The 24739-nt window shown below is 38.2% G+C and overlaps 1 protein-coding gene across 1 annotated transcript in view; it reads right to left on the bottom strand.

The window, feature by feature from the left end:
• Positions 1-24739, bottom strand: part of LOC150088120 (uncharacterized) — a 1786788-nt gene that overhangs the window by 1220979 nt on the left and 541070 nt on the right. Inside the window, exon 6 of the mRNA XM_090370030.1 lies at positions 3544-3642. Coding sequence (XP_090226156.1) covers positions 3544-3642 — 99 coding nt within the window. The remainder of the gene's footprint in view (positions 1-3543; positions 3643-24739) is intronic.

The raw sequence follows: 24739 nt of genomic DNA, 5'->3' as shown, positions 1-24739 counted from the left end.
TTGTTGTTGAAGTTGATAGCCTAAACAAATTTAAAGCTCAACTGGACAGGTATTTCGAACGAACGGAGGGGTGAAATGGGAGAGGGTTTTTTTTTTTTTTTGGCTGATGCTGAATAAGCTTGCTTTCTTGCATCATATGCCTCTACTAATGCTAATGCTAATGCAATGACTCCTAACAGTCTCTGAAATACCCTACATCTTGTTTTCCAGGCTGCTGCTCATTCCAACAGAAGCGGTGCAAGAATCACTTTCACCTCTGCCAGTGGCTACTGTTAATCTATTAGTCCTTGTATCCCCCATCCAAGCTAGTAGTTTTCCGACCCACCTAACACTGCCTCGACAGCATCAGAAAATATTCTTGCACCCTCTCTATTTAAGTGTATCCCATCCCTGTAGAAACAGTCTCTCCTGTTAACAATTTGATGGAGATCTGGATTTTGTAGTAAAACGAAATTGAATATCATTCCTAACTTCATCTTCTGTAAAATTATAATCCACTAAGTTCTTATAATATAACTCTGCAATTATGTCCTCTTTAGTCAATTCCTTTGGAATGTCATATTAGAAGTGATGGATTTTCTTTCCTAGGAGCCCCAGAACTAACTCCAGCATTATCAAAAGAATTAGATGCAGTTATATTGACAAGGTCTGACTTAGAAGCAGTCTCAAAAACAATCGTTTGGTTTCTTCCTTGTCATAAATATTTTATTTTAATATTTTTAAACTCAGATTTGAGTGTCTTTGTAACATTTTTTGACTTCCGTACTTGTCTTCAACTCACTATTTTCGTCAGCTCTCAAATTAAGAATATTTTCGTCTGTTCTAGCTTACTTCTTATGGGGCTGCCTCCCATCATGAGCAACCTCTGCAAATCGTCATACAGAAGAGACCTGTAACCCGGCAGCGTCAACTTTTTCCTGAATATTTTGAATTTCCGAGTTTGTAACCAGAGGCTTATTTAACTTAGATGGGAGCAAAGCTGGAAAAGAATTCAATTCAACACACTGTCCATTAACTTGGCTGTACTGCTAACCTCCATATTGATAGCATTTAACTTTTCATTTTTAAATTGTGAATCACAATGAACATGCATTGCTTCAGTCCACATTAATTCTTCTTCTTCTTTGTCTTCGCCTTTTCCCATGTTATATGGGGTCGGCATTCAATGTTTCCATTCTCTTCTTCTCCTCTACCTGGACTAACTTCTTTAACCGGAACATATCTATTCTTTGGTTTTGGCATTGCTTTTACGACCGGATGCCCTTCCTGACGTCAACCCTCACCATTTATCCGAGTTTGGGATTTAAGCTGCCGATCTACTAAACTTGACGCAGCCATATAAATGGAGTAGCGCTTAATCAGTGGTGAAGCTTCCTCGTGATGTCACAATTTAATAATTTTACGCAATTTATGCCGAATTTCTAGTCACCACTGAACAATCTGGATACATCCAAATGGTTGATCAATAGAATTACTGTGACCTTGAAATTACCAATAATGTATAACTCAGCAACATGTGAGTATTTTTAAATACAATTTGGTATCCTGAAAACTTCTACGTCAAAGCTATCAGGTAGAACAACTATTCTACTAAGAATTCCCAGTAGCTGATCGTAATTCCTTAAAATTTAATGACCTTGAAATTTCCTATGTTTTCCTATACCCGAGAATAATAATGATAGCCATTTTAAAAAAAAGTTCACAGTCGGAAAAATAAAGCCACCTTAGGTCCCAAATCTTAACCTATCACTCACCCACACTTATTTTATGTAAAATATAACTTATTTTTGAGCAACACTCCCGAAAACCTTCTTTATTGATTAATTTTAATAGCACACTAATTTAGCTAGCATACAGCTGGTGCCACCAGCGCAACATTAATTATTAGCCTAAAATCGCAAGTTATGTCTGCTGACATGGCCATTAAGATAAAATAAGGTCTCATCATTAAACAAAATTTAATTGTATTGGATGACAATGTTCATCCTTGCAGAAACCATTCACAGGTTTGTGAATCTGTGAATCTAAACATAACATTCCATAAGCAATACACCATGAACCTCTTGTTATGAAGTGAATCTTATATGGATGGAAATTGTTAGTAGCTAGAATGTGGAGAATAGTTCTGCCACACTGTTTTGGCAGCTTCCTACAAAAGGCTCTGAATGGATTGGGTAAGATAAATGTTGATGGCATCCTTACTCTTGATCAAACAACACACATAATGGGGTGTAAATTTCAACTGAGGCAGGAGAGATATGCCAAAATTTGCTTTCAGCCAGCGAGTAATTTATTGTTGCAACAAACTTGCATCTGGTGTTATGAAAGTGGGTAGTTTGAATAAATTTAAGGTGTAATAAGACAAATTATTGGAGGTGAGGTGTGGGCAGTTAATGTTAGAAACTTTTTTTATTATTATTTATTTTTATGTTATTTTATTTTTACCTAATATTGTATAAACTTGCTTCCTTGCATCATTTACCAATATTGATACTAATGTTTCAAAGCATACTGTATTGTTAAACAATCCTGTGCTTTTATTTTAATATAAAATGTGTATGTTTCGCCAAAATTTAAATTCTAGTGCAGTATTGGACTTTAAAAAATTCCCTGCTTTTTCCAAAAATCATGTTTTCCACAATTTTTTTGCAAATAATTCATGCTTTCTTTTTGCAAAAAAATCTTGGTTTTTTTTGCCTGCTTTCCTCCTTCTTACAATTACCCAAACTCTAGCTTTCTAAATTGGCATTTATGGTAAAGTAACTGATATGTTTAGAACAAAGGCCTTCTACAGTGGCATTTTCCAGTAACACTGTCTGGTGATTAGTTGCCAGTTTCCTCTTTAGTTGATCGTATCAACTGTCAAAAAAGCTGTTTAATTGAAAAACAAAAGAAGTCTGACTGATCTGAATTATTCTATTTATTTTTATTATTATTATTTATTTATTTTTTTTTTTTTTGGCTGCTATGATGGCAGCCAAAAACCTTTGGATTTCAAAGTATGAAATATACACAATTTTTAATATATTCATTAATTTATTGAAACATTAAAACAATACAAATTCTACAAAAAAAAAAAAAAAAAAAACTAAAATATTACATGTAAATGTATTATTTTAGTTCTTTTTTACTGTAGATATAAATTAGTCAAACCAGCTGTAAATGTAAATCAGTCAAACTTAACTTAATTAAGATACTGCATGTATTTTAAAACATGATGAACAAAAAATTTATTCCCACATGCACCACCTTACAAAATATCCTTGCCAGTGCCCACGGCTGCTATAAACATTAGTAAATGAAGTATTTAAAATTTAATGAAAAAATCATCAGTCAACATTTTGAATGTTGACTGATGATTTACATCCTTACAAAATATCCTTGCCAGTGCCCACGGCTGCTATAAACATTAGTAAATGAAGTATTTAAAATTTAATGAAAAAATCATCAGTCAACATTTTGAATATAAAAATCAATAATTAATAAAATATTGCACTAAGTAATAAATAAATAATATTATTTTATAATAACACTAAGTATTACCTTAGCAGCAAAATTAACATCTGCACCTTTATCAAGTAATAATGTTGCAATATCTTCATTACCATAATGAGCTGCAATATGAAGTGGTGTAAAACCACTCTAAAAGAAAAATAACAAATTTTTCACTGGTAGACAAAATCTAATAATATTTTTGTAAATAAAAAATCTCGATTAACATGCTGTTAAGTACATTTAAGTCATTTGACAATTTTTTTTTAGATATTTGTTACTTTTGTAACTTCATAATTTAGATCACTGGAAGATCTATGTCAATGGAGTTACTCTTTTCTAAAATGGGTCAAAATGATCCCAAATAAATGTCTCTGAGTTTTTGTATGCTTACCAGCATGTTAATGATATCAGCATCAATAATATGGATAAAAGAAGCCACCAAAAATTTTCTAGGAATTAAGTAGACACTTTTCACATATACATGTGTGTGGGATGGATGGGGGGAGAATAAATAAAAGCATTTCATGCATATATATATATATATGCTTGCATGCAAAGATGGTTCAAATTTGACCAACATTTCAAATGTGAATGAAATAAAGAAATAAATGCTCATTATTGTACAACAAGAGAGAAAATGAATGTTGCTCTTGAAGACCTTCACAGCCAAGGACACTAGGGTTTAGAGCAATTATTGTTGCTACTTCTTAATTTTTATCGGTAAATAGCTACAAGTATAGCCATGTCACACGACAGACTAAATATACAGTGCAGCCTACTGTACTAGTAACTAATTACTGCTGTCAGTTGCAGGCTCCGAAAAAAATGATAAGTGTTTGCCTTTTCATTTACATAGTTGTTATTTTATATTGTACTTAATACATAGCCTTATAGTTATAGTTACGCTGGTTATTTTTATTTTAATTCAGATAAACAGTTTTTGTAGATATACGTAATACATACGTAAAACCATTATTTCGTTCGAATCTTGCAGCCATTGTTTTTGTATATAGTGGTAGGAAATTCAAATTTTTAATTGAGGTAGTTAGGTAGCTCTAACATATAATTTAGAGTAATATGCTTCACTGTTTCTATTAGATAGCATAGTATTGACATTTAATTAATTTAATTTATTGATTTTATTAATTTAAAGTATCATGCCCCAAACTAGAGCAGCAAAGCAACGGGCACAAAGTGGCAGGAGTGCTGTGACTCGGGGGAGAACTGAGGGGGGGGGGGCGATTCTCCAACGCATCAGAGCCTAAAAAAATGTGCAACTTGTGAAATGTTTGCCGAACTCTCTGGAACGGAACATGACATTGCCATGGGGGATGTCTTTGTGTGTGAGCGATGTAAGGAGTGTAAGGAAATCAGGCGAAAACTCAGCGTTGTTATGGGCCTATATGAGAGTTTAAAGGACAGGGTGGATGCCCCTGAAAGATCTAAATTGAGGGGCCCATCAGGCTCTCAGCTGCCCACATCAACGCCAGAGCTTGCACTTGGTCATCACGCAACACAGCGGCATCCCTCAAGGCAGAATGCACTGGTCCCACAGGAACTAGTAGTTGTTGGTGACTCTATTGTCAGGGAAACGGGAAACATGCTTTGTAAAAAGGATAGGTGGAACAGGACCAGGTGATATTAAGGTGATATCACCTGGTCAGGTGATATCACCTTAATGACCAGGTGATACAAATGATATTAAGAGTAGGAGACTGGCAGAATTACTTAACAAGTACAGGTCACTGCTGAACAAAAGCCGAGAATTAGGGTTGAATTTGAAAGTGTCTGCAATTCTGCCCAGACACGATAGAAGGGAGTATATGATGAGAGCCTTATAGATCAATTCAGCCCTGGAAAGAATGTGCAAGGCTCAAGGGGTAGAATTTTTTTCAGCCTGGACTGTACTTGTTAACAGGAGAGACTGCTTCTATAGGGATGGGATACACTTAAATAGAAAGGGTGCAAGAATATTTGCTGATGCTATCGAGGCAGTGTTAGGTGGGTCCGAAAACTGATAGCTTGGGGGGATACAAGGACTAATAGTTTAACAGTAGCCGTAGGAAGAGGTGAAGATGATTCTTGCACAACTTCTATTAGAATAAGTAGCGACCTGGAGAGTGGGGGGTTGGGGGTTTCACGGACGGATGGCAGTCATGCTGAAATAGGTGGGTATATGGGATGTGTTAGGGTAACTAAGAATAGGAGTAGGAGCATGTATGCTTGCATTTATACCAAGGCTAGAAGTATAGTAAATAAATTTGATGAATTTGAAGTGTTGGTCAAGACATCAAAGCAGATATTGTTGGGATAGCAGAGATGTGGTGTCACACAAATATAAGGAATGCTGAACTGGAATTTGGGGAGTACAATGTGTACAGAAAGGATAGACAGGATAGAAAGGGAGGTGGTGTTATGCTGTTAATTAAGAAAAACAAAGTCAAAAGAAGTGCATCCAGTTGATATAGATGAACAGTGCACTGTTGAGTCAGTTTGGTGTGACATAAGCACTGCGAATGCAAAAATAAGAGGAGTGTGTTATAGGCCTAATGACTCAAATGAGTACAATGAACAATTGTAGAGAGAAATAGAGTGGGCTAGTAAATCGGAATGTCTTATAATGGGGGATTTTAACTTCCAGATATTGACTAGAACTTGTGGGTTGGTCGCTCACACACTAGTCAGACTTTTGTGGATTTATTGGATGATTGTTTTCTGCAGCAGCATGTTCGAGAGACAACCAGAGAAAGTAATACTCTTGATCTGGTTATCAGCAGTGATCATTCGTGTATTAAGATTTTGCAGATAAAGGAACCACTAGGTGGTAGTGATCACATTGTACTGATGTGGGATTTACTTAAAGATTTAATTACCATCAGGGGTAAAGGAAAGGGTTTTTGCTTCCATAAAGGTGAGTACAGTGCTCACCGACAGTTTTTAAATTCTGTACAGTGGGACCAACTGACGATGTTACCAACAGTAAATTCTAAGTGGGAAGCGTTCAAGGAATTAATCGTGGAAGCTACTAAAAGTTTCATATCTATTAAGAAATATTGTTCAGGGTTTAGGCCTAAATGGTTATCTAATGAACTAATGAGACTCGTAATAGAGAAGAAAAATGCATGGGATGCATATAAATTATCAAGCGACTCAGAAGCCTATGGCAGATATAAGCTAGTCTGTAATCAGGTGATAAAGGAGGTTAGGCAGGCGAAGGCAGATTACGAGAAATCCTTGGCAAAAGATGCTAAGAAAAACAGCAAGGATTTCTTTAATTATATAAACTCTAAAAGGAAGGGGATGAATCTGATTGGTCCAATTGACATCAATGGTTCGACTGTTGATGATCCTGCTCAGATAGCAAACAAACTGAATGAGTATTTTGAAAGGTTATCAAATTGTAGCAGGATACTTAATGATTTTGGAATAACTGAAAGCAAAGTGGAGGAGAAATTGTTGAAGTTAAACATAAGAAAAGCACCTGGGGTGGATGGGATCTATCCAGTTATATTAAAGGAGGTGGCAAAGCAACTAAGCAAACCCTTAGCCATAATTATGAGAGTGTCCTTGGAGTCAGGGGAGGTTCCCACGGACTGGAGATGTGCAAATGTATCCCCAATTCACAAAAGGGGATCGAAGGGTGATACGAATAATTACAGACCAGTTAGTTTAACTTCTGTTCCGGATAAAATAATGGAGTCACTGGTTAAAGATGCATTGCAGGATCATCTAGACAAGACTACAGCAATAATTCAGACATAGCATCAGTTTGTTAAGAGAAAGTCTTGTCTGACAAATTTGATAGGATATTATGATGTGGTTACAAAGGAACTGGATGCAAAAAAGAATTTTGATATCATATATTTGGATTTCAGGAAAGCTTTTGACACTGTTGCACATGGAAGACTATTGCACAAATTGGAGCAGAATGGCATTAAGGGTAAGTTGCTACAATGGATAAAAGGATGGTTAAGTGGGAGAAGACAGAGGGTGGTAATCAATGGGTGCTGCTCTTCATGGACTAATGTTATTAGTGGAGTCCCACAGGGTTCGGTGTTAGGTCCATTGCTGTTTTGTATATTTATCAATGATATTGATGAAGATATATCAGGCTTAATGTCGAAGTTTGCAGGGTTGTTAATGACAGTAATGGCAGTGTGCTACTGCAACAGGATCTAGATAATTTGGGAGATGGGCTAAAGAAGTGGCAACTGAAGTTTAACCTTGACAAATACAAAGTACTGCATATGGGTAGAAGTAACCCAAGAGAAACGTACCAACTGTGTGGTACTACACTTAAGGTGGTAGAAAATGAAAAAGACCTGGGAGTAATTGTGCAGTCAGATATGAAGTTTTCTGAGCAATGCAGACAGGCTGCCAGGGCAGGTCATGGGGTTTTGTCAATGATATATAGGAATTTTGCTAGCAGGGAAAAGGAGGTGTTATCCCTCTGTATAGGGCAATGGTCAGGCCACGCCTTGAGTACTGCATAAAGGTCTGGAGGCCTCATTTTAGGAAGGATGTAGATTTACTTGAGCGTGTACAGAGAAGGGCAACAAGATTGGTGAGGGGAATGAAGGGATCCTCTTACCAAGAGAGGCTTAAGTTCTGCAAATTGCAGTGGCTGGAGACTAGGCACCTGCGCGGTGATCTTATTGAGGTATATAAGGCCTTGACTGGGTTGAGCACGCTGAATTCTGATGGGATCCTTCCACTTGTTCAGATTACGAACCAAAGGGGGCATAAATTCAAATTAAGAAAAGACAGATGTAGAATAGATGTGCGGAAATTTGCCTTTAGCCAGCGGGTAGTTAATTGCTGGAACAAACTTCTTTCTGTCGTTGTGGAAGCTGATAGGTTGAATAAATTTAAGGAGGAACTGGACAGGCATTTGGAGGCAATGGTGTGATTTTTTTTTTTTTTTTTTGGCTGATGCTGCATAAGCTCATACACTTGCTTTCTTGCATCACATGCCACTACTACTACTACTACAGACTGTGAGAATACAGAGCTACTTGATATTATTGTCAACATTTAATACATTTCCTTCTACTTCTTTCATCATGCATCATGCAAATTTTGCTCTACTCCTCTGTGTACCTCTCCAACACCAGAAAATAAATTATTTTTTATTATTTTTTTTATAAAAACCCCAAACACAAGAGATATTAGAATCTATAGTACTTAGTACCATGCATGGGATGGAGGTTGAGAAGACGAAAGAAGATATTTGTTGACATTAGACTTGAACTTCTGTAGACTGTAATTTTCAGGAAATATGAATGAAGGAAGGTTGTTCCAGAAAACGGCAGTTGAATTAATAAATGAAGAAGATGAAAAGTTGGTTCTGTGTTTGAAGATGGACAGTAAATGGATGTTGGCTGGTGGTTGCATGTTTTCGGACTGTTTTTAAAGAGAGAGCGGGAATTATAGAAGTCAATCCAGAAGAACAGTACCTGTGGAAGTATCTGTAGAACAGGCATGCAACAGAAACAGTACATCTATGAGACAGAGAGTGGAGAGACTCTGTTAGAGATGAGTGATTAATTAACCTAACTGCCCTCTTCTCAATGGAATCTAGAAGCCTGAGAAAGGTTTTGAGTGCACTGCCCCAGATGTGGGAACAATATTCCATGGTAGGGCAGATTTGCGATTTGTAAAGAGTGAACAGCTGTTTGGAAGAAAAGTAACACCGAGCGCAAAAGAGAAAACCAAGTTTTTTAGATGCAGAGGAAGCAATATTTGTAATGTGCTTGTGTCAAGAGAGATTAGAATCAGGGTAATCCCCAAAAGATATATATCATCTTGCCTAGAAATCAGATGGTCACCAAAGATAAGGATAGGAGCAGAAGAATCCTTTTGCAAGATATAAGACACGACTGAGTTTTAGAAGGATTAAAATCAACTCAGTTGTCTTTACCCCACTGGAGAATTACCTGGAGATCAGAATTTAAGGAATTGGTAGTGGATATTTGAGAAGCTGAAGCTGATTGAACAGGGCAAGGTTTCTAAAACTGGAAAGCAATGTCATCAGAAAAACTATAGATAGAATTTGCAGTCAATGGAAGAAGGTCATTAATATAAAATAGGAAAAGAGTGAGAGAGAGAGAACCCTGGGGAACACCAGCATTAGTGGAGAAGTTAGAAGATAGACGGCAATCTAAAATCACCCTCAGTGAGTGATCAGAGAGAAAACTGGATTTTCTCTCCAAACTGATGGCCATTTTTGGGTCTGGCAGATGCTCAGAGATCATTATTTACTGGACTGTTCATCACAACTGTTTGCTGAACTTTGGCAGAGGTGGTGGTGTCACTATTTGAGGTTGTTTCTTGTGATTTGGGCTCATATCCTGGAACAATGAATGCCACATGGTATATTAATATTCTGGACAGTTCTGTTCTTCCTATACTGTGGTAGCAGTATGGGGAGGGTCCATTTCATGTTGCAGCATGTCACACTACACAGCCAGTAGATTGAGTTTGAAAGAGGAACATGCAAAATCATCACTAGACATCCTATAGCCCCAACCTAAACCCACTCTGAATACTCTTAGGATGAACAGGAACGTCAGCTTTAGGCCAAGCCAACATACCTACAATCAATAGCTGAATTGACCTCTGCATTGAAAGAGGAATGGATAAAAATAGCACATTCCTGTTATAAAAAATTAGTGGTCTGATGTCTACTGACAAGAATACAGCTTGTGATTAAGGCTAAAAATAGACTGATACATTATTAAATATTGTATGCAATAGCATTAGTAGAGGCATATGATGCAAGAAAGCAAGCTTATATAGCATCAGTCAAAAGAAAAAAAAAAAAAAAAACCTTCCTATTTCACCCATCTGTTTACTCCAAAAGTTTGTCTAGTTCAGCCTTGAATTTATTTAAGCTGTCCACTTCCACAAGGACAGATGGAAGTTTGTTCCAGCAATCAACCACCCACTGATTATGCACAACTTTCTGCATATCTATTCTACAACTGTCTTTCCTCAATTTGAATTAAGAAATATTGTTCGAGATTTAGGCCTAAATGGATGTCAGATAAACTAATTAGACATGTGCCAGAGAAGAAAAATGTATGGGATACATATAAATTAACATCTGACACAGAAGCCTATGATAGATATAAGCTGGTCTGTAACCAAGCTACAAAGGAGGTTAGGCAGGCGAAGGCAGATTACAAGAAATCTTTGGCAAAGGATGCAAAGGAAAACAGCAAAGAGTTCTGTACTTATGTAAACTCTAGAAGGAAGGAGATTTTTTTTTTTTTTATGTGAACCCCAAACACGAGAGGTATTAGAACCTATAGTACTTAGTACCATGCTTGGGTTGGAGGGTGAGAAGACAAAAGAAGATATTTGTTGACATTGGACTTGAACTTCTGTAGATTGTAATTTTCAGGAAATGCGTATGAAGGAAGGTTGTTCCAGAAAACGGCAGTTGAATGAATAAATGAGGAAGATGAAAAGTGGGTTTGAAGTTGGACAGTAAATGGATGTTGGCTGGTGGCGGCACGTGTTCGGACTGTTTTGAAAGAGAGAGCGGGAATTATAGAAGCCAATTCAGAAGAACAGTGCCCATGGAAGTATCTGTACAAGAGGCATGCAGCAGAAACAGTGTGTCTATGAGAAAGCGAGTGGAGAGAGACTCTGTTAGAGATGAATCATTAATTAACCTAACTGCCCTCTTCTGAATGGAATCCAGAAGCCTGAGAGAGGTTTTGGGGGCACCACCCCAGATGTGGGAACAATATTTCATGGCAGGGCGGATTTGCGATTTATACAGAGTGAGCAGCTGTTTGGAAGAAAAGTAACGCCGAGAGCGAAACAGAAAACCAAGTTTTTTAGATGCAGAGGAAGCAATATTTGTAATTTGCTTGTGCCAAGAGAGATTAGAAGTCAGGGTAATCCCCAAAAGAGATATATCATTTTACCTAGAAATCGGAGTGTCACTAAAGATAAGCATAGGAGCAGAAGAATCCTTTTTGCAAGATATAAGACAAGTCTGAGTTTTAGAAGGGTTGAAATCAACGAAGTTGTCTTTGCCCCACTGGAGAATTACTGAAGATCGGCATTTAAGAAATTGGTAGCAGATTTTCGAGAAGTTGAAGCTGATTGAGCAGGACAAGGTTTCTCAAAATGGAAAGTGGAATGCAATGTGCTATCATCGGCAAAACTATAGATAGGATTTCCAATCAATGAAAGAAGGTCATTAATATACAAGAGGAAAAGAGTGGGGGAAAGAACTGAACCTTGGGGGACACCGGCATTAGTGGAGAAGTTAGAAGACAGAGAGCCATCTACCTTCACCCTCAGTGAGTGATCAGAGAGAAAACTGGATAACCAATTACTAAAAACAGTTGGCAAACCATAAGATGGAAGCTTGTTTAGAAGACTTTTATACCAAACACGATCAAAAGCCTTTGAGATGTCAAGAGCAACTACTTCTGTTTCACCGAACCTTTCCATTTGAATTAGTCCATAAATGGTTAAAATAAGCCAGAATATCACCAGTGGATCGACACTGACGGAATCCCTACTGGCGATTGTTGATCAGACGGAAGGTTTCTAGGTAGTTTGAGAGTTGGCGGTTAATTGATTTCTCCATTACTTTAGAAAGAGTAGCAGTAATTGCAATGGGACGATAATTGGATGGGAGGGATTTGTCAATCTTTTTAGGAACTGGCTGGATATGAGCAAATTTACAAGCAGAAGGAAAAACACCTTTGGAATAAGAAAGTGAAAAAAGGCAGCAAAGAATAGGAGTAAGTTCAGGAGCACAGGTTTTTCGAACAAGTGGAGAAATACCATCAGGACCTGGAGCTTTCTTAGCATCAAGATTCATCAAAATCCTTCTGGTATCCTTTTGACGGAAGACCACAGGAGGCATTGAATGGAGCGTGTTAGGAATGGTGGGAGGTGTGTTACCAAGATCATTAATACATGAGCTGGAAGAAAAATGGGATGCTAGCAGGTCAGCTTTATCCTTGGGTGAAGTGACAACAGAACCATCTGGTTTGGACAGAGGTGGGAGCAGAGATGGGCAAAAGTTGCGGCCAATAGCTTTGGCAAGAGACCAGAATGCTCGGCTACCATTAGGGCAAGAAGCAAGTTTTCTACTCTTAGCCTGTTCAAACTGTAGTTTGGACTGATTAATAACTGCTTTACAATTGTTGTGAGCTTTGGTGTAGGCAGAAAATGAAACTGGAGAATTAGAATCAAGCCAATTACGATATGCAACATTCTTCTCTTGGGCAGCCTTAGCACATTTATTGGAAAACCAAGGTTTAGATAAAGGACGAGATTTTAAAGTGGAGTGTGGGATAAAGGATTCCATTCCTGCAGGAACAATTTCACTGACACGATCTGAGCAAACGTTGACATCAGAAGTTTTGAAACAGTAATCAGACCAAGGAAAAGAAGAAAAGAAGTCTCGCAGGTCATCCCATTTTGCATTCTTGTAATGCCAAACAACACGAGGTTCGTAATAGCCATGAGATAAAGGTTCCATTGGAGAAGAGACAATCACCAAGTTGTGATCTGAAGTGCCTAAAGGCCCTCTCACTTCGACCTTGTACTTGGAAGGGTTGTTTGTGAGAAAAAGATCAAGCGTGTTGGCTGTATGATTAGGATTGTCCGGTATTCTTGTAGGTAAATGAACAATCTGTGCTAGGTCATTAGTAATTGCAAAAGCCTCAGCATCTCGACCTGCTGGGTCGGTGTGACTAGAAAACGGAAGCCAGCTGGAGTTGTGAACATTAAAATCACCAAGGAAAATTACCTCACTGTTAGGAAAGTTGGACTGGAGAAAGTCAAGTTCCAAAGAGAGGAAGTCAAAGAGCTCCAAGTGATTAGTGGAGTTGGGAGAACGGTAGAGACAACAGATGAATTTGACACAATGAGGTATAGAGATTTTAAGCCAGAGAAGATCAAAGAGAGGAGATTCCAAATTGCCAAATCTCTGACGGGGAATATCAGAATGGACATATGCACAAGTACCACCTTTTAGGCGAAAGGAATCATACAGCGAATAATTTGGGCATCCGAGATGAGCAGTAGTTGAATCAACCGATAACTGAGATTGTGTCAGAAAAAGTACATGGGGTTTGAAAGACTGCAAGTGGAAATGGACATCGTTGAGATTAGAATTGAGACCACGTATATTTGTGAAATGAATTAGGAAGTCCTTGGGAGGTTTAGATCTTTTCGCAGATAATCTTGCTCTATTATTTTGACAATTCATGGTGTATTCAATAGTAAGAATAAGTGGGTGGGACATGCTGTATGAAGTAATGAAATTTTTGGATATGGCGTACATGTGGTAAGAATATACCCAGATCCTTGACATAACATGACCTCGACAATGCTCCCCGCATACACACTACTCGGACTCCCTCCAGTCACTATCTGGCAGAGTAGAGGTAGCAAGATTATACACTAGCTGATCCGGAAGCCTCCTAGAGAGTTACCAACAGGTTTGGTCCGGTGTACTAACTAGCGGCCGGCCTGCGAACACCGTTTTAGAGCTGTACCCTCAAAATGTAAGGAATATTGGATCTTGCCACGACATTCATCATAACCTCAAAAATCATCAATCATACTGCATGATGGAAGAGATAGGGAAGGGTTGGCCGGACCTTAGCTCTAGAGACTAAACATGGGTTCCACCACTTCAAGCCTCCAATAAGCAAAGTGGTGGTATTTCACCGGTTGATGAGAGTCATCTACCACCTAGTACTGCCTGGTAACATAAAGGGGCGGCGTTCCTCCATATGGTGTGGGCGCCACACCTCAACCCCTGCTTACGTTGGTTCACACCTGGGTGGTCACCCACCATGTACTTGTGCATGGAGGTTATACCCAGGATTACTAACAGTCCCACCATCGTGAAGGTGCAAGCAGAGGATTTGGCTGTCATAGACCGTCCGGACTTCGCCGAAATTGGGTCCACTTGACTTGAGTGTCACCCGAATATCAGTTCCATCAGCGTTTTAGACTCCCAGGTAGCAAGTACAGCTTGTCTGGCATATCTGAGAGAATGTCTGTGACAACCTCAAGGACCTGATGAATCAGATTGGTCCACTTGATATCGATGGTTCAATTGTTGATGGGAATTTCCAGGCCTGCTGGGACTCATAGTGGAACAAGTAAATATATGGGCTGTGTTAGGGTAACTAAGAGTAGAAACAGGTGCATGTCAATGCTAGGAGTACAGTTAATATATTTGATGAGCTTGAAGTGCAAGTCAAGACATCAAAGGCAGATATTGTTGGTATATCAGAGACATGGTGTCACACAGACTCAGCTGCTCAGGTAGCTAACAAACTGAATCAATATTTTGCATTGATATTAACACATGAGGAGTTATTCAGGGAGGGGAATGCCAGAGGTGTATTTAACTCTGGCAGTAAGCTAGATAATCTTGTAATAACTGAGAGTAAAGTGGAGGAGAAATTGTTGAAGATAAACACAAGAAAGGCACCTGAGGGTGGATGGAATCTATTCAGTTATATTAAAGGAGGCAGCAAAGCTACTAAGCAAACCCTTAGCCATAATTATGAGAGCTTCCCTGGACTCAGGGGAGGTCCCCATGGACTGGAGGTGTGCAAATGTATCATCAATTCACAAAGGGGGTTCAAAAGGTGACACATATACCTATAGATCTGTTAGTTTAATTTGTGTTCCCAGGGAAATAATGGAATCACTGGTTAAAGAAGCATTGTAGGATTATCTAGACAAGACTGCAGTATTAGTTAAGACACATCATGCGTTTGTTAAAGGGAGGTCTTGGCTGACCAATTTGATTGGATATTATGGTAAGGTCACAAAGGAACTGAATGCCAAAAATAATTTTGATATCATATACTTGGATTTTAGGAAAGCTTTTGATACTATTGCACAATTACCTCCAGGTCCTTTTTATTCTCTACCACTGTCAGTGTGGTACCACAGAGTCGATACGCTACTCTGCGATTACTGCTTCCCATATGTAGTACTTTACATTTGTCAATGTTAAACTTCATTTACCACCTCTCAGCCCATCTGCTCAACTTTTCTAGATCCTGTTGCAGCAGTGTACTGACATTAATGTCATTAACAACCTTGCCAACCTTCATATCATCTGCAAGCTTGGACATTAAGCTTGATATACCATCATCAATATCATTTATAAATACAGAAAACAAAAATGGACCCAACACTGAATCCTGCACTAATAACATTAGTCCACGAAGAGCAGTGTCCATTGATTACCAGTCTCTGTCGTCTCCCACTCAATCATCCCTTTATCCATTGTAGCATCTTACCTTTAATGCCATACCTCTCCAATATGCAGGCAGATATGAAGTCTTCTAAGCAGTGCAGACAGTCTGCAAGAGTAGCTCATGGTGTCTTCTTAATGATATACAGGAATTTTTCTAGCAGGGATAAGGAGGTGATTATCTCCTTGTTTAAGGCAATGGTCAGGCCACACCTTGAATACTGTATACAGGTCTGGAGGGCTCATTTTAAGAAGGATGTAGTGCTGTTGGAACAAGTACAGAGAAGGGCAACAAAATTAATGAATGGAACAAAGGGTTGCTCTTACAAAGGCTTAAATTTTGCAAATTACAGTCTGGAGACTAGGCACCTGCGAGGTGATCTGATTGAGGCGTATAAAGCCTTGAATAGTTTGGGTATGCTCAATGCTGATGGGATTCTTCCTCTTGCTCAGAATAATCACCTGAGAGGGCATAAATCCAAATAGAGGAAAGACTGTTGTAGGATAGATGTGCGGATGTTTGTCTTTACCCAGCGGGTGGTTGATTGCTGGAAAAAACTTCCATCTGTCATTGTAGAAGTTGATAGCTTAAACAGATTCAAGGCAGAACTTGACAAACATTTGGATCGAGTGGATGGGTGAAATAAGGGTGTGTTTTTTTTTGGCTGATGCTATATAAACTTGCTTTCTTGCATCATGTGCCTTTGCTAATGTTAATGCTAATACTTCTGACTGTTGTTCTCTCTGTCTCTCTCTCTCTCTCAGGGTAATTCAGAAAATCTTTTTGGCTGGTGCAGCATAAGATTCAGGCTTCTTCACGCCATATGGCTAATAATAATAATAATAATAATAATAATAATAATAACAACAACACTGACAAATGCAAGGTACTGCATATGGGTAGCAGTAATCCCAGAGTAACGTACCAAGTGTATGGTAATACACTCGGCGTAAGGGAAAATGAAAAAGGAACTCGGGTTAATTGTGCAGTCACATATGAAATTCTCTGAGCAGCAGACAGGCTGCCAGGACAGATCATTTTTCAATGATATACAGGAATTTTGCCTGCAGTGAAAAGGAGATGATTAACCCTTTGTAAAAGGTAGTAGTCAGGCCACATCTTCAGTACTGTATACAGATCTGGAAGTCTCATTTTAGAAAAGATCAATGGACACTGCTCATCGTGGACTAATGTTATTAGTGGAGTCCCTCAGGGTTCAGTGTTGGGTCCTTTATTGTTTTCTGTATTTATAAATGATATTGATGATGGTATATCAAGCTTAATGTCCAAGTTTGCAGACGATACGAAGGTTGGCAAGGTTGTCAAGGACACTACTGACACTATGCTGCTGCAACAGGATTTGGAAAGGTTGAGCAGATGGGCTTCGAGGTGGCAAATGAAGTTTAACATTGACAAATGTAAAGTACTACATATGGGAAACAGCAACCCCAGAGCAACGTATCAACTGTGTGGTACTACACTGACAGTGGTAGAGAGTGAAAGGGACCTGGGGATGGTTGTGCAGGCAGATATGAAGTTCTCTGAGCAGTGCAGACGGGCTGCAAGAGTAGCTCATGGTGTCTTGTCAATGATATATAGGAATTTTTCTAGCAGGGATAAGGAGGTGATTATCCCCTTGTATAAAGGAATGGTCAGGCCACACCTTGAGTACTGTATACAGGTCTGGAGGCCTCATTTCAAGAAGGATGTAGAGCTGCTGGAACGAGTACAGAACTGTTGTTGTTTTGGTTTTTAGGAGCATTAGCAACTAAGGCTATATTGCTCTGGGAATATGCGATGGTCATTCCCTAATCTTTCCGCATCCTCCGTATTTGGTGGTGACGGGCTCGAACCACGGTCTAATCAAGAAGCGTGTGCTACGCACCGCTGCTCCTTCCCACCTGACTACGGAGGCACCTAAAACGAGTACAGAGAAGGGCAACATGATTAGTGAATGGAACAAAGGGTTGCTCTTATGAAGAAAAGCTTAAGTTTTGCAAATTACAGTGTCTGGAGATTAGGCACCGGCAAGATGATCTGATAGAGGTGTATAAAGCCTTGAATGGTTTGAGCATGCTCAATGCTGATGGGATTCTTCCTCTTGCTCAGAATAATCACCTGAGAGGGCATAAATTCAAATTGAGGAAAGACAGATGTAGGATAGATGTGTGGAAATTTGCCTTTAGCCAGCGAGTAGTTGGTTGGTGGAACAGACTTCCATCCCTTGTTGTGGAAGTTGATAGCCTAAATAAATTTAATGCTCAGCTGGACAGGTATTTCGAACGAATGGAGGGGTGAAATGGGAGTGGTTTTTTTTTTTTTTTTTTGGCCGATGCTGCATAAGCTTGCTTTCTTGCATCATATGCCTCTACAAATGCTAAAATGCTAAATGCTAATGCTAAAAGATGTAGAGTTGCTGGAAAGTGGAAAGAGAATGGCAACAAGACTGCTGAAGGGAACAAAGAGGTGCTTTTACCACGAAAAGCTTCAGTAGTAGTAGTAGTAGTAGTAGTGGCACTTGATGCAAGAAAGCAAGTGTAGGAGCTTATGCAGCATCAGCCAAAAAAAAAAAATCACACCATACCCTCCAAATGCCTGTCCAGTTCCTCCTTAAATTTATTTAACCTATCAACTTCCACAACGACAGATGGAAGTTTGTTCCAGCAATTAACCACCCGCTGGCTAAAGGCAAATTTCCGCACATCTATCCTTTCTTAATTTGAACTTATGTCCCCGTAGGTTCGTATTCTGAACAAGTGGGAGGATCCCATCAGAATTCAGCGTGCTCAACCTATTCAAGGCCTTATAGACCCCAATCAGATCACCGCGCAGGTGCCTAGTCTCCAGCCACTGCAATTTGCAGAACTTAAGCCTCTCTTGGTAAGAGGATCCCTTCATTCCCCTCCGCAAACAGCAGCAGCTGCAGACAAGGCACTTGCGAGGTGATCTGATTAAGGTGTTTAAGGCTTTGAATGGCTTGAGCAACCTCAATGCTGATGGGATTCTTCCTCTTGCTCAGACTTTGCACAAGGGGTCATAAATTCAAATAGAGAAAGAATTCAGTCAACAGGTAATTGATTGCTGGAAAAAGCTCCTATCCATTGTTATGGAAGTGAACAGTTTGAATAAATTCAAGGAAGAACTAGACAAATTATTGGAGGGGATGAATAGGTGAAATGTTTTTTTTTTTTTTTTTTGCTTGAAGCTGTATAAGCTTTCTATTAATAATACTAATACTAGAATATCAAAGCTTGCTTAAAAGTATCAGTTTGTATTAAATTTTCTTTTTAAATTCTGCTTATGAAATTGTTTTTATATCAGTAAGATAACAGCATCGAAATGGTATTTTATCTTTAATAATGGTTTAGCTAGTACATTCAAATATCTGCCTTCGTAGTACCCTTATCTGCCAAGCTTCTTTGTGTTACCTGGGTGGAAACATTAGGAATATTAAGACAATGTTGTCCTAATAATAATAATATAATAACAATTCTTAATATTCCATTCTACTATATGATAACAATAACAAAAAACAAATTTGAAAAAAAAATAGCATTTCTCGTCCATCCTTATGTTTTTGTTGTTGGTAGGATTTAAGCTTCTTAATAAGTATTTATAATGGAAAAAGAGGTAGGGAAAAAGTAGGAAGAGGAAGGAAAGAGAGGGAGATCTACAGAGATCTTTTAGAATTTATGATAGATTCCAATTTTTTTCAAAAAAGAGAAAAATTCATTGATATTTGCATCATCCTTAATAATATGTTTTAATGTCTTTGGTTCTCAAAGATTTGTTAGGGAAAGAAGGACGGATGTTCTGTCCTCATGATAGTGAGGGCAGTCAATGTGAATGTGTTTGACTGTTAAATGTACTGAACAGTGTGAACATTGAGGAGGATCCTCTCCTATAAGCAGATGAAGGTGAGTCAGTATGTATGTCCTATCCATGCTCATGCAAGCACTACTCTTCTTTGCACCGTTTTGGTGCTAGAGTGCCAAAGCTGTAGATCCTATTTCAACCGATAAAGTTTATTATTGGTTTGGGTGTGATTTAGTTCTTTCCACTGTGCAAAACATGCTATTTGTATGAATGATTATAATCAGAGATTGGAACAAGAGCAAAGGCTAAATCACAAGTTGACGGATTTTTGGCAGTTTTGTCAGCAAGTTCATTCTCCTTTATCCCCGAATGTGCCGGGATCCAGCAAAAGGTCACTGATTGATGTTCCTCAATTTTTAATAAGAGGTTTCTGATTTGATTTAGCATAGAATGAACCTTGTAAGAAAAGTTTTGTATCGCTGAAATTGAGCTCAGGAAATCAGTGTATACTATGTATTTTAAAGATGGGTAGAGATTCAGGTTTTCTAAAGCTAATTTTATTGCATGAAGTTCTGCAGAGAAGCTGCTATGCTCAGGTGGATGGCAGCAGAAATGATTGTAGAGAGAAATATTGCTGCTGCTTCAACGGCTGAAAGTGAATTGGAGCCATCAGTATATAGTGGCAAAAAATTAGCATATTTCTGAATATGGCTTGCATGGAGTTGTTCCACATAGAGTGCAGTAGATGATTCTTTCCTCACTTGTGAAGGTGAGCATTGCAAGTTAATTGAAGAGGAAGTGTCCAAGGTGAATGAGAGCTTGTTATTTATTTATTTGTTTGTTTGGTTTTTAGGAGCATTAACAACTAAGGCCATATTGCTCCGGGATATGCGGTGGTCATTCCCTGACCTTTCCGCATCCTCCATATTTGGTGGTGATGGGCGTGAATGAGAGCATTTCATTACTTGTAGCCTGTTGACATCAGGAACATTCCAACTCTGTGTTAATTCCATAAGGCCTAAGCCTGCTGGTCTTGTTTTACTGGGTTATTCTATAGAGATTTTGCAGTGGAGGAGTAAAGAGATATGGCTCAATAGGATGTGGACAGCAACTTTGTATTTTAGCTGCGTACTTAAGTACTAATGTTTTTCTGTGGAGGTAAAGAGGGGGGGGTCATGAGCTTCGATACATAAACTATGGGTAGGAGATGTCCTGAAAGCACCAAGTGCAATCCACAATGCACTATGTTGTATAGGATCCAGCCAGCATAATATACTCTTTTGAGCAGAATCATGCAGTGGAGCACCATAATCCAATCAGGATCTGATCAATGCTCTAAATAAAAGCAGCAGAGTTGCATGGTCTGCTCCCCAAGACAAGAGTACATAAAACTCTTAGTATGTTCAGCTTTTTGAGGCAGGAAGTACACACAGATTTAATGTGCTCAAATAAATTTAATTTTCTGTTAAGGATTAATCCCAAGAAGCTGATATTGTGGCAATGATAAAGTTTGACATTTGAAGTTCAGGATCTGTATGCATTTTTCATTGATTACAAAAGTGGACTACAACAGTTTTCTGCTGTGATAGACAAAAGCCATCGAGTCCTGCCCACCTTTGGACTTTATTTAAGGATATCTGCAATTGCTGTTCAATGAATCTCATAATCTGAGAGTGGCAAGAAATGGAGAGATCGTCCGCATAAAGATAGGTCTCAACAGTATAGGAACTCCCTGACTTACTTAAGGGTTGCATTCCGCAGAACGCTACACAAGTCAGAATTTCCCCCATGCTTGTGCAGCACTCACAACTATGCTCACTGAACTGATCAAATCAAAAAAGAAATCTTCATCAAACATGTACATAGAATTATTTATTGTATTTATTCAATTTTTTTTTTATCTCACGTGCAGGAAAAATTACAAAAGCATGCAATTTAAAAAAATTTTTAAATTATAAAATTACAAAAAAGAGAGGGGAAACAGGCATAACGTCAGTAAGTTTTACCTCTCGAGCATCGTTGCTGGAATCAACACCTTCACCTGATAAGTACACAGATGCGGAGGTTGAGGACAGTGGAGATTTAGAAAGGGTCGGCTGCTCGACCTTACGAAAGGACATATTGATGGATGACTGGACAGTGGCATTTTTCTTTTCATCGTAGATTTCTTTGTAGCAAGCAAGCATATCATTCACCCCTCTGTTAACTTTTAAGAATCGTTCGCTGTCAGGATCCATCTTCTCAAAACTCGCCATTGCCAATGCAATTTCACAAAATGCCACTGCCATCTCTCTGGTGATGAAGCGTCTCAGATCCTCATTTAGTTCAACTTAAGCTTCGTAAACATTTTCTTCTTTCACTATTGCTGCCTGCAAGTCAATAAGTAATTTGTTAGATAATTCCTTCTCTTCTTCCTCTAACTCCTCCATACCTTTGGCTTCAACCTCCAACTAAAGTAGCTCTGCAACCTTTACAATCTTATCTGTAACCTCTTCATATGATTCATCTTCATCAAATCCTTCAATAAGGCCTGGGTGTATTTTCTTCCATGTGCCATTTAAACAACTTTTAGTTATTTCCACCCAGGCCTTATTAATGTTCAAGATGGCATGGTAAATACTGTAAGATTTCCAGAAGTCTCTTAACGTAAAATTTTTATTATTGTCTACTGCAGACAATGCCGAGGAAACGTGCATAAACAGTATGCTTTTAAATTCAAAATAATATCTTGATCCATAGATGGGATAAATGAGGTCGTGTTTGGTGGTAGAAATATGACTCTCACGTTCGAATTGAAAACATCTAGATGTATAGGATATCCAGGAGAATTATCTAATAGAAGCAAAATCTTGAAAGGAACGTTGCTTTCTTTACAATATTTTTCAACCTCGGAAATGAAGCAGCATTTAAACCAATCCTCAAAGAGAGATATTGTTATCCATGCTCTCTGGCTCAATCGGAAATATTCACGAGTAGTGGCTTTATTGATACCCTTAAAGCACGACAATTTACAGAATGGTACACAAGCAGTGGTTTTAATCTGTAATAGCTTGCTGCATTAGCCTCAAGCAAGTGCATGGCCCTGTCTTTTGATGCCTTGAAACCTGGCATTGTATTTTCCTCTTTAGCAATGTATCTTTGATTTGGCATTTTTTCAAATACACAGCAGTCTCGTCAATGTTAAAAATTTGCTGTGTCGAATATCACCCTTCATCAATAATTTTTTCCAACATGTCACAAAATTTCTCTGCGGCTACAGAATCAGCATGGGGGACTTCACCACATACTTTAACGTTGTGAGAACCAGCGCGATGCTTGAACCTATTTCAATCACTCACTGCTTGCGATGAACTTGGCTTGGGGTTCGCCGTACTTATCCTTAATATCTTTATAAATACTTGTTGCTTTTGATGTAGCAAGCAAAAGCTTGGGGGTAGAAAGTCTAATGGTCATTAAACTCAAGGGCACTCACTTTTGAATCTGATTTTCCATCCATATTATTAACAACTGTTCCATCTTTGATATAGCACCTGAACACTGTTTTGTGATCACTTTTGATCTTAAGTGCATTGATCCTTTGACATGTTCTTTTACACATGCACTGTCCTCCTTTAAAATAGTTTTCACTGTTGAAGCAGCAAGATCTAACCCTCTTGCAATAGATGACTAACTTTGTCTTGCTTTGTGCTTCTTAATCATTTTCACCTTCATTTCTAAATCAATTTTGTTTCATTTCCTGGCACTTCCACCACTTGCACTTTCCTTTGGTCCCTTTCCCTTCATCATTGTCAATAAGTAATTTCATTTAGATTTCAGCGAAGGGGCACTCATTTCACCATAATACCATAACGTAAAAACCCACAGAATTCTAGTTATTGGTATTATCGCAAATGCAATAAGATCAGTTTACTACCTGTTTATAATTAGATGCACTAACAGAAAAGCCCAATAAACTGAAAGTGTAAACTGTTTTTATTTTTTTATGGTCGTGCTTTAGAAAAGTATCACAAAGGCGTTCAAAACTGATTCTTATAACAGAAACATATGATAATGATGAAAGGGTAGTGCAATTTCCATTATAAATATGATCTTTTAGAGAGATAAATATAGTAGACTCTTGATTTTCCGGGATAGATGGCAAAAAAAAAAAATTTCCCAGATAATCGATTTCCAGGTTAATCCAAAAATACAGTAAGTCCACAACATACACAACAGTACGTTACAGTACTTCTTACTGTAAGTAGAGTTTTACGAACTTGGGAGAGACTAAAATAATACTGCTACTATATCCCTGATAAAAATTACAAAAACCACATAATATCCTCAGAAGAATGAAGAAAAATAGTTATGTATTTTTAATTAGTCCAATTAAATTATCTGGGGACAGTGGTGAAATAGCCGGAGTGCAACATAAGAAAAGAAAACATAAAAGGAAGAAAAAATGCATGTCATTGTACTGTAAAAACTGATATGTGTTTCGTAGCTTTGGTTATTATAGTTGACTTCATTGGTGCCAATCCCTTCACTGCTTCTCGTATTCTGTCTAATGTAACATAAGTCCGAGCTATGTAAGTCTTGGACTTACTGAATCAAAAAATGTTCAGCAACCTATGTAAAAAGAATGGTGATAGATACAAAACAAAAAAACTTACCACACACTATTCGTGTGTCCAATACGATGCTTCCCTTTAATTTTTATGATGTCCATTTTAAATCGGATAGATTCCCTTTTATTTTTCAGCGTCGCATATGGTTTGGTCACCAACATTATAATGGTTCTTTAGAGATTAAACAGATACACCGTTTTCAAACTTTTGAATAATTTCAAGTTTTTGTTTTATTGAAAGAACTCTTGCGTTTGCCCGTGATTTTAGCAATTTCTAAACAAAAAAAAAAATAAAATAAAATAAAATACCGACATCCCTGACATAAATAACGAAGCAAAATTTGTCCTTTTGCAGTGCAACGAAACACAATAAAACTGACTTACTAAAACAAACTAAACTTTTGCTTATGATGCGACTTACTCAACAAACTAAACTAAAGATAATACACTGGTGTGCAATACTTAAGGACCAACACTATTTCTAAAGGTAACAACCACAAAATCTTCACTTAAGGCACTCTTTACTGATGAGAGTAGATTCAGTCTCAGCAGTGATTCT

The sequence above is a fragment of the Mastigoproctus giganteus genome, chromosome 3 (assembly GCF_048544385.1).
Source record: "Mastigoproctus giganteus isolate SK-2022 chromosome 3, ASM4854438v1, whole genome shotgun sequence".
In the NCBI taxonomy this organism is placed as follows: domain Eukaryota; kingdom Metazoa; phylum Arthropoda; class Arachnida; order Uropygi; family Thelyphonidae; genus Mastigoproctus; species Mastigoproctus giganteus.
The sequence above is the reverse complement of the archived record's forward strand: the minus strand, read 5'-3'. Positions and strand labels throughout refer to the sequence as shown.